Source organism: Semicossyphus pulcher, unplaced genomic scaffold (assembly GCF_022749685.1).
Source record: "Semicossyphus pulcher isolate SPU_LCO1_2020_fin unplaced genomic scaffold, fSemPul1.0.p SCAF_28, whole genome shotgun sequence".
Classification (NCBI taxonomy): domain Eukaryota; kingdom Metazoa; phylum Chordata; class Actinopteri; order Labriformes; family Labridae; genus Semicossyphus; species Semicossyphus pulcher.
This window is the reverse complement of record NW_027211702.1, coordinates 7,019,225-7,033,705: the sequence shown is the minus strand read 5'-3', so window position 1 is coordinate 7,033,705 and position 14,481 is coordinate 7,019,225. Positions and strand designations below refer to the sequence as shown.

General features: G+C 43.1%; 1 protein-coding gene across 1 annotated transcript in view; it reads left to right on the top strand.

Moving 5' to 3' along the window:
* Positions 1 to 2,036: 2,036 nt before the first annotated feature.
* megf10 (multiple EGF-like-domains 10) overlaps positions 2,037 to 14,481 on the top strand; it is a 39,446-nt gene continuing 27,001 nt past the window's right edge. The window contains exons 1-4 of the mRNA XM_069677141.1: positions 2,037 to 2,155; positions 5,783 to 5,884; positions 8,279 to 8,379; positions 10,757 to 10,849. Of these exons, the coding sequence (XP_069533242.1) occupies positions 2,037 to 2,155; positions 5,783 to 5,884; positions 8,279 to 8,379; positions 10,757 to 10,849 (415 nt within the window). The remainder of the gene's footprint in view (positions 2,156 to 5,782; positions 5,885 to 8,278; positions 8,380 to 10,756; positions 10,850 to 14,481) is intronic.

The window sequence follows — 14,481 nt, the reverse complement described above, 5'->3', positions numbered from 1 at the left end:
ACTCAGAGTTTTAGGATGACGTTTTTTGGCACGGTTCGACAAAGTGAATAAAACGATTTGAGGCGTCGTTCACATATCCGTGCAAGTTGATTGTTTTTAACCCAAACTAGTAATCCGTGTGACGCTGTGTCTTGAAAGCCCCTCAGGGCTGAGATTCTCCTGTTGTTGCATCAGAGCGTTCAAACCAAACTCCATTCAAAAAACAGTCATTTTAAAGTAGTGTTCTTGTCATCTCACAGACAGACGTGACAAAGCATGACTTCAGCCTGTGTACAACCCTGCCTCCTGATGTAGTTCTCTCAGCATCCTCTCAGCCTGTTTATTGTCATTAAATCTCAGTAACATCTGTTTGTTGTGGCTTCATAGCGCTGTAGTGAGACAGATCTCAGCCCACCTGTGACTTGATAGATACAGTGAAACTGCCACTCAGCGGAGACAGATGGACAGGCGCTCCACAGCTGAAACAGAACGCCGGTAGTTGGTGTCCATCAGAGAAGTCCTGGTACTGATCCGAGCTCACAGCTCATCACACTGGGCACTGGTCAGCCTGAAGGAGCTGGAAGCAGCAGGAGAGTTCATCAGACACAGCTCAGGAGGAGGAGGGAGGTTAACCAGCTGTGAGAGGACAGGAGATGTTATGAACACAGACGTGATGGAGTTTAGTTTTCTTATGTATCTGGATGGGCCAATCAACAGTCAGATAGAAGGCGAACACGTCTCTCTGCCCGGTCTGCCTGCCTGAGTCTCAGATGACGTCCGCACAGGTGATGTGACAGGACTGCTGATGCTCAGGATGTTTGCTTGGCTGTTTACTGAGCGGACAGAGATATATGCACATGAAACACACACGCACACGCCCACGCACACACACACACACACACACACACACACACATACACAAAAGCACTGGGTTCCTTGTGGCCTCCTGCTTCCTGAGTGCATGTTCATCAGTTCATCGTAGTGAGACTGAAGGAAAAATAAAGGAAAAGAACAAAACAGAAGAAACAGATTAACAGACGTTTTGCAGATTTTTCTCAATAAAAAACTTAAAGTGTTCAAACATTCGACTCCTGAGTGTGCAGATACAGGGAAGTCTTCCGGGGTGACAGTATCTCCTCTCCAAGCTGAATGTAGCTCAGTGTTTCTGATATAAAAGCACATAAACCTTTACTTTTAAAGCCTTTAACCCTGTACAGCACATCCGCACTGCAGGACGCCCGACGTCTTCTAACAGAGTAAAGACAGATATTTGTGTAAACCCACAGAGAAACCAGCACGTCTTATTTTGTTCCTGTAAATAGACGGCCAGTAAACACAGCTCACAATAGAAACTCTGACTTTTAATCCTTCAAACCCACAAGATGCACAAGAAGCTCTGTCATCACAGTTGCAGGATTTACACTGACTTTAACAGAGCAGCAGAACTTCTAGTTAAAGTTTAAATGTGTTTAAAATGATGCAACGCAGATCCTGTTCCCTTTCTCTGATTCACTTTCTTTTCTCTTTAAGCTGTTTTGCTTCAAGTCAGTTAAATGTGTTCTGTCATCAGGCCGAGGGACTCAAACGCCTCCTGTAGTTTCCTGTCGCTCCTCTGTATCATTAGAGGAAGTAATTAACAGCGTGGAGGCACCGATCTGTTCCTGGAGTTCTCTCATTGTTCCAAACAAAACATCACAGAAAGAAGTGTTTTCATATCTGTGGTTCGGTTGTCACAAATCTGTTAAACACTTTTAAATATGTCGCCCACATTTGTTTTCACTTAATTTTATATTGCGACACTGCAGACAGCGCTTTGGAAATGTAAGGTTCCAGCTGAAAATGTGTTTACACCAACAGAGTCTCTGGACTCTCTTTGTAACCAATAAAAAACAGTATTTCAGTCGTCGTATTTCTGTGACTTCTTCAAAGCTCAGAAGTTTCTGATTTGGACTTGGCTTTCCCTCCTTATTTAAATGTGTTTTCTACTCCGCGTGCAGACAGTAAACCTGTGCCCCCTCCTCTTCCTCCTCTCTGAAGGTGCAGCAGCTCCGTCTGTGATGGCCGCCTCACTGCGCTGCCACAGGACCGTCCTATTGGCTGTGGCCTTCTGCTTCCTGCCCTGCATCACTTCCTCCCTCAACCTGGAGGATCCCAACGTCTGCAGCCACTGGGAGAGGTCAGTCACATGATGCTGCTGTCGTTTCACCTCAGGGGCCTCCATCGCAAAGACAGAAGTTCCTACTGATCCCTGTCGCCATGCTAATACTGCTAGCAAAAAGAGCTAAGAGCATCATAAAGTGATTCAATGTCTCTCTGGTTCTAAAACAGCGCTGTGCTGTTTTAACGCAGCGCTGTTTAAGTCTGAATTTAAGCTTCAATAAAAATCAGGAATTAGTTAGCCTAGCTTAGCATAAAGACTGGAAACAGGGGAAACAGCTAGCTTGTCTCTGTCAAAAGTTCCAAAAGGCTGTAAACATTTTTCACACAGTGCAATTTAAAGTCACGTCAAAGACCCAACGAATCTCACGGTGCTAATCAAGTACAGATTTGGTGTATAAGCCAATCAGCACTGAGTTTCTCCTGAAGACCTGATCGTGTCAGAAATGTTCAAACCAAACTCCATTCAAAAAAAGAAGCGTTTTAAAAAAGGTTTGTTTGTCGTCGTGCAGACAGACGAGAAGAAACACAACTGATCAGCTGTGGCACCAGTCGTGAAGGGAAAATGCTGCACGATTGGTCTGAACACGCCTTCAAGTTCCCGTGTTAACATTCATATCTCGTTCGTGTTAACATTCCTGTTTGTATTCAGACGACAAAAACGTAAAACAAAGTGCTAACAAGAGCAGCTAAAAGCCTGAGGTGTTGAAAAGGTGAACGAATCTGTCGGCTGATTTCTGACTGAAAAGGAATCTTGGAAACACATTAAGAGACGTGTAAAAGAATAAAGGTAGAGGCAGATTTCCCAGATATATTCATGTCACTGACTAATCTGAGGAAACAGCTGTAGACACACTCAGAGCCTCTGACTGACGGCGGAGAGTCAGAGGAGGGCGGTGTGGTAATGAGCCGTCTTAAAGTCTGCAGGGTTTTATTCTTCTTTACAGTTTCTGGACGTTTTTTTTTCACAAGCCTTTTTCTAAACTTAGTTATTAAAACAACTGAAGCTCGTCAGCAGGAAATCATGTTTATTGTTTAAGGAACTTAAAGATGACTAGTGTACCGACTAAACAGAAACCCACAGTGGGTTAGCGTAGCAACATAACAGATCTGGCATGTTGGAAGTCGCCATATTTTTGGGGGGTCCATTCTGGGAGAAGCGTGGGGTTAGCAAACACAAAGTGAGCAGCTAGTTAACGCTAGCTCGGTCAGCCAGGTGCATCCAAAACTCTAAGTAACTGTGATATTAGTTTGGATGCTAGTTTTGGCTAGCTTAAAACAGGCTTTAAACAAAGTGTTCTTGCTGAAACAACGAACAGCCGACTCCTCAGAGTGTCTTTTAGTACAACTGAACAAGGTCGCCATGGTAGCTACTTGTCAATCACAGGTAGCCCCGCCCTTTTGAATTTTTGTGTCTCAGAAATAAACATATTCAGGATAAACAAACGCTCATTATTAAGCTTTATGTCGTTCTGTCGGGGCCGTCTGTCGACTTCTCTGGGAATTTGTTAAAAACTGAATCAGTAAAACTCCGGACAAACTCCAACCCCTACAATATGTTAAATACATGTTAGGTATGAATTATGATGAGCTTCAGATGGATCTTTGATTTAAAATTCACAGTTAACAAAGGAAATCTAAGTTTAACGTCACCACGTGAACACTGGCAGTTATTAAAGTGGGGTTCTTTTTAAGGCATTTAAAAATCTAAATTATGAATCAAGTGGGAAAAATATTTGATAGATGCAGATATATATATAAGTTATATAAGTTATATAAGATAAGATGAATTAGGGTCCAGATTTTCTGCTTTTCTCTTTTATTTCACTTCACAAATTTTTGGTGGATTTCTGTCCGACTTAATAAGATGTTACGAAACATTTTGTAAAAGTTTAATATTTGACATTTCAGCAGTAAAATGTGAAAAATGACACGATGAGAACTGAAATATTTAGTTGTCAGTACTTTACTCAAGGTCACTGCCTTTCATTTGGTCGCCTGACGTGTGAGTGAACACAAAGACCCGATGTTTCAATCTAAAGAATTCCCAATTCTTCCGCTCGGCCTCCTCTGTGCGCTCCATCAACACTTTCACTTCCCTCTGCACTGATCTGACCCTCAGAGGTCACAGATTATTTAACATTAGCTTAATCTAAGTCAACTTTTCCTGTAAATAAATGAAACAACAGTATAATGTGACTGAGTCTGAAAACAGTGTGTGAGACGTGTTGGACGGTCTGTTCGTCCAGTAAAGCGCACACACAGATTATCTGTCTGATATTTACATGAACAAATCTCCAAAAGGCTCCAACAGCACAAACACGGCCCAGAGGTTACGTTCAGTGACTGAATACTAGCAGCTCCCAGCTGTCACTCAAAGAGGCCACGCCCCTAATGCTGCGTCACTTTAAGCCTTAATATAATGTAAACAGGTGAGCTGTATAAAGATTCTCCCCGTACAGTTGTCATGAAGAGAGAAATGAGCTATAGAGACCCAAACTGTTTTTTGTACCAGGCTGTAAACATGTTTATTTCTGCTGTAAAGTTTAACATGGGGCTCTATGGGGACTGACTCACTGCTGGAGACAGCCTCAAGTGGACACCAGAGGAACTGCATCTACGTTGCAACGCATTAACAATATTAAATAATGCTTTGTGTCCACATTTAAATCTGTTAAATCTGTTAAATATGCACATTTAAGATGTAACCACTAAAAGTTAAGCAGCAGTTTACACAAAATGTGTTTTAACAACAAACTAATAAAAAAAAAAATAAAAACTGGAACCAACAAAACTTAAATTATCTTTCTGCCCATCACAGACGGATACAGTAAATGTCTCCAACTGTATCCCTCTGGAAGTGAAACATTTCTGCCCCCAGGGACCTGTGGTGAGAGCGGCTCACGAGGAAGTCATAAGGAAAATCTGTCACCCCCCCCCCCCCCCCCCCCCCCCCCTCACACAGTCGGTGAGACACAATCATTACAATCTTGATATAATACAAGCCTCTGACAGACAGGGCCACACAGAGGGACGTGGGGGTTTAATCCATGACACACACACACACACACACACACACACACACACACACAAACACACAGACACACACACACACACACACACACACACACACACACACACACACACACACACACACACACACACACACAAACACTCAGACACAAACACTCAGACACACACACACACACACACACACACACACACACAAACACTCAGACACACACATACACACACACACACACACACACACACACACACACACACACACACACACACACACACACACGCGCACACACACACACACACACACACACACACACACACACACACACACACACACAGAAGCAGCTTAATGATTTAAACAATCAAAAATAGTGCTACTTAGAGGCAGAGAGGCGGTGTGGGGGGTGATAAACATGGGTCATGCATGAAATTCCTACACACACACACACGCACACATACACACACACACACACACACACACACACACACACACACACACACACACATACACACACACACACATACACACACACACACACACACACACACACACACACACACACACACACACACACACACACACACACACACTCACTCTGACTCTCTCTTTGTGTGTTTACAGTTACTCGGTGACGGTGCAGGAGTCGTACGCTCATCCGTACGATCAGATCTATTACACCAGCTGCACCGACATCCTCAACTGGTTCAAGTGCACCAGACACAGGTGAGAACACACACACACACACACACACGCGCACACACACGCACACACACACGCACACACACACAGCGCTGACACCTGACAGTGATGAAGAGCAGGTTTAGTAAAGGACCGCACGGCTTTCTTTAAGGGCCGACATGAGACTCTGCATCCTCACTGGCTCCTCTCATCGTTTACATTTTGTGCGCTGTTTCTGATTGGTTCTCCTCTTTGAATTTGCACCACCTCTCAGCTGCCAATCAAATCACATTAATCTGCACCAGTCGACCCCATGGAGGCGGGTGGTCCTGTCAGATAAGAACTGAACGCCTTTTAAATTTGGAAATGAAACAATATGTTTGTTATAAAGTCAGAAAAGGCCTCTGACATGAGAGCGCAGTCGGTTTGTAGGACTTCAAGGATTATCCTAATTTTTTTTTTTTAAAGATTATTTTTTTGGCCTTTTTTGGCTTTATTTTTATAGGACAGCTGAAGATAGACAGGAAATGTTGGGAGTAGAGAGTGAGGGATGACATGCACAAATGATCGGCAGACCGGGAGTCGAACCTGCGATCAGTGCGACGAGGACTGTAGCCTCTGTACATGGGGCGCCTACTCTACCGACTGAGCTAAACAGCGCCCCAGGATTATCCTAATTTAAACACATTTGTTAGAGAAGTAATCAAAAAGTTATCAAATGTAATAACATAACTTTGATGTCATAATTTAAATAGTTACATTATTTTTTACGTTTCTGTAACTGTACATTTCAAAGTAACCTCCCAACACTGCTGATGATTCTTGGACAGATCCGTCACCAACACTGAGACACAAATAAAAAAGAAAACAATTAAAGGTCACTAATGAGTCTGATTCAGTCGTTCATAGTCTCTACAAAGAGCTCCAGCTGCAGGCGGCATGCACTGAAACACCATCCTGTGCTACAAGGAGCACTACATCCATACAATGTATGTTTGTTAAACCCTCAAACGCAGTTAAAACTAAAGGCAGCGATGCTTCCACAATGTGATAATCAAGAGTTAACTTATATTAGAAACAACAACAGATACAAACAGTCGTAATAATAACACCATTTAACCCTCCTGTCGTGTGATTTATAACTTTCATCAATCATAAATATTGTGTTTGACATTCGATCACCTCCAGGTCTGATGATCGCCTCCACACGAGGCATTGGAACATGTTAAGTTTCTGATCATCGTTTTCATTGATAGTTCAGTGGTTCAGTCGACTTTGTAACACTGCGGTGTTCCCGATCAATAGAGACGCCATATAGGAAATGAATGGGTAACTCTAGATTACACATGAACCACACATCTCAGACTGAACAACTGGACCGACTTTTTGAACCAGAAGAAGAGGAGACTGGAGTTGAACAAGAAAGAAATGAAGACAACATTGATGGAATACATTTTCAATGTCTTTGCTTTGTATATTCACTGCAGTTGTTCATGTGAACCACGAGTCTGAGATTGTTTACAGCTTTAAAAGGTGTTTGATGACGATCAAAGGTTTTTGTGTAAGAGCCGTTAAAACAGACGGAAGGGGGGAGAAGCAAACACGACAGGAGGGTTAAAAATAACTTTTAAAAGCCGTTAAGCAACAAAGTTTTCTGCAAGGACATAAAATCCAGAGATATTATCAGATGTGTAATTAATGAAAGTAGAATTCTTACAGTAATAATGAAAAGTGTTTTATGAATGAGTCAAACAGAAAAAATACAAGAAAAGTCAAAAGAAACGAAATCTGAAAACCGTGTTAAGAGATATTTAAAAGAATCATTTACACTGAAATATTTAAAATATTCATTCACATTTCCATCCCAGCATGCACTGCTCAGGACAACAGTGCTAAAACAAGTATAGACGACTGTTCTAATAAACATGTATTAAATGAACACCTCAGCATGAATCAGATCTGAACATTAATACACCTGTAAATACAGAAACTAAAGGTTGAGCTGCTTTTAATTGATTAGATTTTAAAGAACTCTGTTTGGAACATGAGGCAGAAGTTCTAACATGTTCTTATCTCTGAACCCGGAAGAGCTCGGTCATGTCATGTGAACTTTTCACCTGTGCGCAGCAGACTGCTGACGCTATCAGCTGATGTTACAGAGCATCAGCTGCTTCCACACGATCACACTGTAAGCATCCTAAAGGTTAGCTGCATTAACCACAAACCAGAGAGTGTGACGTTCAGAGCTGCTGCTGTTTGATCTCTTCATTGTCAGTTTTTAAAGGTTCTGTATGATGATGAGAAATAACACAGACAGTTTTGGGCCTCACAGCATCTCCATCAGATTTTATAACCACAAACTAAACTACACTGCATCTAGTAGCCTTTTCTTTCCTGCATGTAAGATCCCGTGTGACATCACTTCCTCTCTGCGTGCAGGGTGAGCTATCGGACGGCGTACCGCAGAGGAGAGAAGACGATGTACCGGAGGAAGTCGCAGTGCTGCCCGGGCTTCTACGAGAACGGAGAGATCTGTGCTCGTGAGTATCTGAGCACCAACTGAAGACACAAGTTTAATTTAAAGTTTAAACATATTCACAATAACAACAGAAAGATTAACACAAGAGAAGGACATGATCAATACTGATAACCAAATTAATGACAGCAAATGGTGTTTATGCACAATAAAAGTGTAACTGGACCAAAACAGGAATTCTGGTATTTTCAGCCCTATTTTTTTAACATATTTTAGGGTCTAACTGACTCACAGGTTCTAACTGTTAGTTTGATTTTGTTCTATTAGATCCAAGATGACTTTTAAAAACACCAAAGTTACCGAACAATAAAGACAAACTAATCATTTGAAGCAAGAGGTAAACCAGAACCTCCTCTTCTCTTCTATGTAAAATTACTGTTTTTGTCAGTGGAGTCTGGTGTGTCTGCAGAGAGCGATGGTTAAAGCAATCATCTTCCTCTGTTACACAAAGGTCTATCTCTGTAGGGATCCTTTCTGTCATGTTGTCACACACTTAGAATAACAATCTGAGCCTGTCAGTGGAAACAACAAGAACTTTTAGTGGACGACCTTTGACCCATCAAGGATTATGTTGCAGCCTGTTTCCGTGTTTTCAGCTTCACCTGGCGTCTGTGTCCCATCACAGTTTGAGGAAACCCTTTTCAGTAATGAGGTTGCAGTATATATTTTAAATGTGAGTGTGGCGCGGGCTAACTGACTCCATTCAAGTTCTAAATTTAATCTCATTTTAATTAGATTTCTTTTCACTCTGACTCCGATCTGAAACGGTTTGTCGCCTGAAGTCTCTGTGCGTCTCTCAGAGCAGCATGTGATCCTGTCTTACACAACAAGTCTTTTCACTCTGAAATAAAGCCCCCTCTGAACTTGTGCAGCACATTTTCACAGCTCCTGCATGAATAAAGCCGTGCTCTCTGTCTCAGCTGAAACACACACACGTTATGACTTTCTTATCACAGATTACCTCCACCCTCACAGCAGCATGCCGTGCGTTAGCATAAAGCTTTCTTTTACTGTCGCTGCCCAACAACAGTTGTTGTTTTTGCCACCGGCCTCTGTGGCTGCACACCTGTTACCGCCTGTTGGCTTCTGAACAGGGGGCCAGAGGGTGCACAGTAGCCTCATTACTTAGTGAACTCGACCCTGTAACAGCAAATGTAGAAGACACAGGTACTGTTTATCTCTGACTACTGACCGGTGTCCTCTGCATGAAGAGGCAGTTGGTAATTTAAGATTGCTCCGAGGCCTCCTGCAGGGCGACGGTGACAGAGACAGACTCGTCAAAGATCTGAATTTATTTCATTTCATTATCCATGTTTTCCTCTTAACTCTCACAAAATGACATTAAATGTTCCCTAATTAAAACATTTTTCAGAGTTAAAGAGAACCAGGAACAGATGTTTCATTGCTCTCTTCAAAGACACCAGACTCCATTCAGAAAAACAGTAACTTTACCTGACAGAACACAGGTGCTGCTTGTCTCCTGCTGCCTCAATCAGGGAGTCTGTTTGTGTTATTGACTTTGTTGTTTTAAATGTTTATTTCAAATCCAACTTTTGTTTAAGACATTTAAACTCAAAAAACAAACATATAGAGGCAGCAGTTACACCAGCAGCTCCTGTGTGCTGCACTTTAAAATGCTGTTTTTGTTAATGGAGTCTGGTGGCTTTGAAGAGAGCGACGGAGCGGTGGTTTTTTGGCTTTGAAAAAAAGGAATTCTTGAATCTTTTTAGTCATTAAGACCCCAAAATATGTCAAACCAGGGCCCATCTTTGGAAATGTGTGAATTCCACATCAAGTGTGTATTTTGCAAAAACAATAAACCAAATAACCTTCACCGCACAAAGAAATAAATACTGGAAAAGAGTTATCTAATTTAGTAAATAGACGGTTCCTTTGTTCCTTGTTTGTGTTCTTATAAGAACAAAAGTGTGTCAGAACATCTGTCGTATAAAAACTAAATCTCACTTTCAGGAACAGTGACAATAATTCACGACCTGGATGAGAGTTTGATTTCATTAAGTGCAACTTTTCTGCCCTCAACATAACCTGATGCAGTGAAGTCTGAAAACTTTTGGATGCTGTAAATCTGTTTAAACCAGATGATCTTTTTAAAACGATCTGAGAGCCAAAAGCAAAGATTATTTACAACCTGAAGGATGCAGATTTAAACAAAGTGGTTCGATTTTATTTTGGATTAAGTCGAGTTACGTCTTTGGACATGGAAATCTGAAGTCTCACAGCCGAGTCCAAGTCCTAATTTTAGTTGTCATGTTGAAATCCTGCTTCCCTTTATTCAGCCGACATGTGAAACTCTCGAGATGTCATTTTTAAGTCCTGTGTGCCCGTCCTGATCCGTGTCTTCCTGTCTCCTCTCCACCCAGCTCATTGTGCAGAGAGCTGCGTTCATGGCCGCTGCATGGCCCCCAACACCTGCCAGTGTGAGCCGGGCTGGGGGGGCTCCAACTGCTCGAGTGGTGAGTCGTGCAGCTGCTGCTGTCTGTGAGGAGCTCGCTCTTTGTGTGAATCTGGTTTTTCTATGAAAGTCTCTGAACTAAAGAGAGGGCGAGCAGGCAGCGGTGTCGTCTTACTGACCTGACCTGTCACACACACACACACACACACACACACACACACACACACACACACACACACACAGGAACAGAACTGTTTGTTGTTGTTTTTGGCTCAGACAGACACACACATTTCCTCGAGTGAGTGAAGTAAGAGTTTGAGATACTCCAAAACTTACTTTCATTTCATCCTTGTTTTTCAACAGTTTACAGCTGGTTTTCAGACTGATCATTTGTAAACAAGATTAGCTTATGATTAGCTGTATGTTAGCACTTTCCACCTCAATGAAACGTATATATATAAAGGGGAACTCTGCAGATTTTCAACCATCAGTCTTGCACCAGAGCCTTTATGTGAAACAGTTGGCGTCCCTGAAGAACGAGCTGAGAACTGAGAGCTTGAATGTTTTGTCTCCACCTTTCCCTGTTTATCTAAAAATGCAAACTCAAGACCACATTGCATCCATAAATATGAGTGCAGAGCAAGGCTGAGGCTGCAGTGCATCCTGGGACATGAAGGCACTGTCTGCACGGCTCCACGAGCAGAAGAACTCGGCTGTCTCTGTCTCGCTGAGGAACATTTACAATCAGCGCTATAGACAATCCAGCACAGTAGACACAAGGTTGAAGAGCAGCTTAATTGATGTTGCCCGGCTCTTTTGGTTCAGAGGGATTTTCCACAGCAGCTGGCCTGACTGCTGTGACATGTATCATGAAGTGTCTGTCCCCAGTGTGGAGGAATGGGATGTGACATCACCCACTGGTTTGTGGAGCACTGCTCTGAAGTCTTGAGTTCGGCTTTTTGGCTGCACCAGCTCATCTTTATTGGAGCCAGAAGTGACCATATTTGGACGAGAGGGTGGAGAAGAAGAGCGGGGAAGTGTTAGCTAATGCTAGCCATCAGCTAAAGCAAGTGCTGACTTGGTAAGAAAGGTACATTCACAGTAACAGTGATGAAGAGACCAGACTTCAAACAAATGTCCAGGCCGACTCCTGAGAGAGCTTTCTTTTTATTTGGTAGCTCCGCCCTAACCCCTCCCTTCTGCCTGGTCTGTGTGACTCTCAATGGGAGCATCAGTGACTAAATGAACATCATGCTGTGTTGAAGAAGACTTGAAACTAGAGACTGAGACCATAAACTCGTTAGGAACATGTTTACTGAGGGAATACATCAGGAGAGAAGGAGGAGCATGTTCTCATAGACTTCTATAGAATCAGAGGCCTCCTGCTGGTCGTTAGAAAGAATGCAGGTTTAAGACACTTCAGCACTGACTTCAATTTTCAAACCAAGAGGAAATGACAGTGACCTTTGCTCTGAAGTCTCCATCAGTCCAAATCAGCGAGGTCAGGATGGTGGCTCAAAGCTTGAGGCTAAAGGTTGTCATAGTTTGTAACGGATGTTCATGCTCCTTACACATTACTCCTTAATGACCCCCTGACCATCTGAAACCCACACCGTCTTCATGTTAAGAAACAGACAGTTAAATGAGGCTGAGGGTATGTTCTAATAGAATTAGGCTGCACAGAAGCTCATCAACAGTTCAGTCTTTCATTCAGACATCAACATGATCCATGATACACTCTGCAGCCGTCAGACACCAGCTGCCATGTTCACTTCTGTCCAGCTGCTCGGAGTTTCCTTTCCTCAGTTTCAGGGAAATACAGTGTGAACAACAGTGACTGCAAAGTGCCTTAAACCTGCATTCTCTCTAATGGCCAGCAGGGGGTCTATGAGAAAATGTTCCTCCTCCTCTCTCTCTTAACTCTCTCAGTAAACATGTTCCTAATGAGTTTATGGTCTCAGTCTCTAGTTTCAAGTCTTCATTTTGTTTACAGCCTGTTTTTCGCTAGCCTAAATTAGCATCCAAATTTGTGTCACAGTTACCATTAATCACAGCTGCACCTAGCTAAGGATGCTACCGCTAGTGTAAGCTGCTAACCTACACTACTCCCTTGCTCCTCTCTAGCTCCACCCTTTTGTCCTAATATGGTCCTTTCTGGCTTTTTTAAAGATGGTGACGGCTAAAACACCAAATCTGAGGCCGCCTACGTTCATTCTGCAAACCATGGTCCCATTTGGAGTCAAATTCTGTATGTATGTGCTTTCATGCGTGGCTTTTTGGGGGAGCTAGTGTGACAGTTACACTAAAAGACAGATGCAGCTTGCTAACTAGCATTAATGTAAGATGATAGCTCGCTCCTCCTTAGCTTCACCCTCTTGTCCAAATATGGTCACTTCTGCCTAAAAAAAAACAACATGGCGGCAGCCAAAACTCCACAAAACGTTGGATGACATCGCGCTGGCTTCGTCCACTCCTTCTATAAGTGGATGGATCGTTCTTTGTGTGATCTCTTTGATGTGTTCAAATGGTTCAGTTTAATCTGTGTCGAAGCAGCTGTGGACAGAGGAGGGGAAGTCCTCGTCTCACTTGTCTTCATCAGTTCATCAGTCAACACTTTGACGACCTCAGATCTCGACCAGCTCGTGTCCTCAGGCTAATGTTGTCGCTGTTTTTCGGCCACAGTTGTAGCTTGAACTCATCGTCACATTCAGTCTGTTGTTTGTGTTTGGGGCTGTTAATAACTGTCTGCTGAAACACGAGCTGTTGTGTTGGCGCTAAGCTGGCAGACACTCTGGTGGAGGCTATTTCCATGCGTCTCCAACAGCAGACGTATGTGCTGATGAACATGAGCGGTCCTCAGGGTGTCTCCCGCTGTCCTCACTGTCAGGCTGTAATAAAGAAGCTTATTGTTGTGTCTGAGCTCTCCTGGGTCCCACCAGGCCGGCCTGTCTCTCTGCTCTCACACAGTCTGGATAAAAAGAAGTTTCTTTTGTCAGGAGGAACTTAATGAAAGTGTGAGTGACGGGAAATGTGATCCTCTACCATGGAAATAAGAGGCCAGATTTCTGAACCGAGTCAGTGTCATGTGGATCATTTTCTCTCTTTGTTTATTAACCGAGGAGCAGAACTGGATGTTACCATCATCTGTGTGGGAGGAACATAAGAAACTAAGCAGTCAAAGTAGAGATGAAAAGAAAAGGAAAAAGATGAGCTAAAACAATCTCTAAATCTCTTTGGTGAGAGAAATCACTCTGAGTATCTGTTCAGTTCAGAGAGTCAGAACATGAGAAGAGAAACAGAAGTGAAGAAAGAAGGCAAACCACTCGTCAGAGGTGACAGCAGAGCCTTCTGCACCCTTTCATCAAACACTAATGATCAGACAAAGCTATGTTACCACAGTGTTCACACTCAGATGCTTACAGTTTGTATATCTGCATTTATTACACGGCAAAGCTTTCGATTTACCTGCCGATCTACTGTCCAACCCTCACCTGTGCTCATGAGCTTTGTGTAGTGACCGAAAGAGTGAGGTCGCGGATACAAGCGGCCGAAATGAGTTTCCTCTGCAGGGTGTCTGGGCTCAGCCTGAGAGAGAAGGTAAGGAGCTCGGACATCCGGAGGGAGCTCGGAGTAGAGCCGCGACTCCTTCACATCGAAAGGAGCCAGCTGAGGTGGTTCGGGAATCTGATCAGG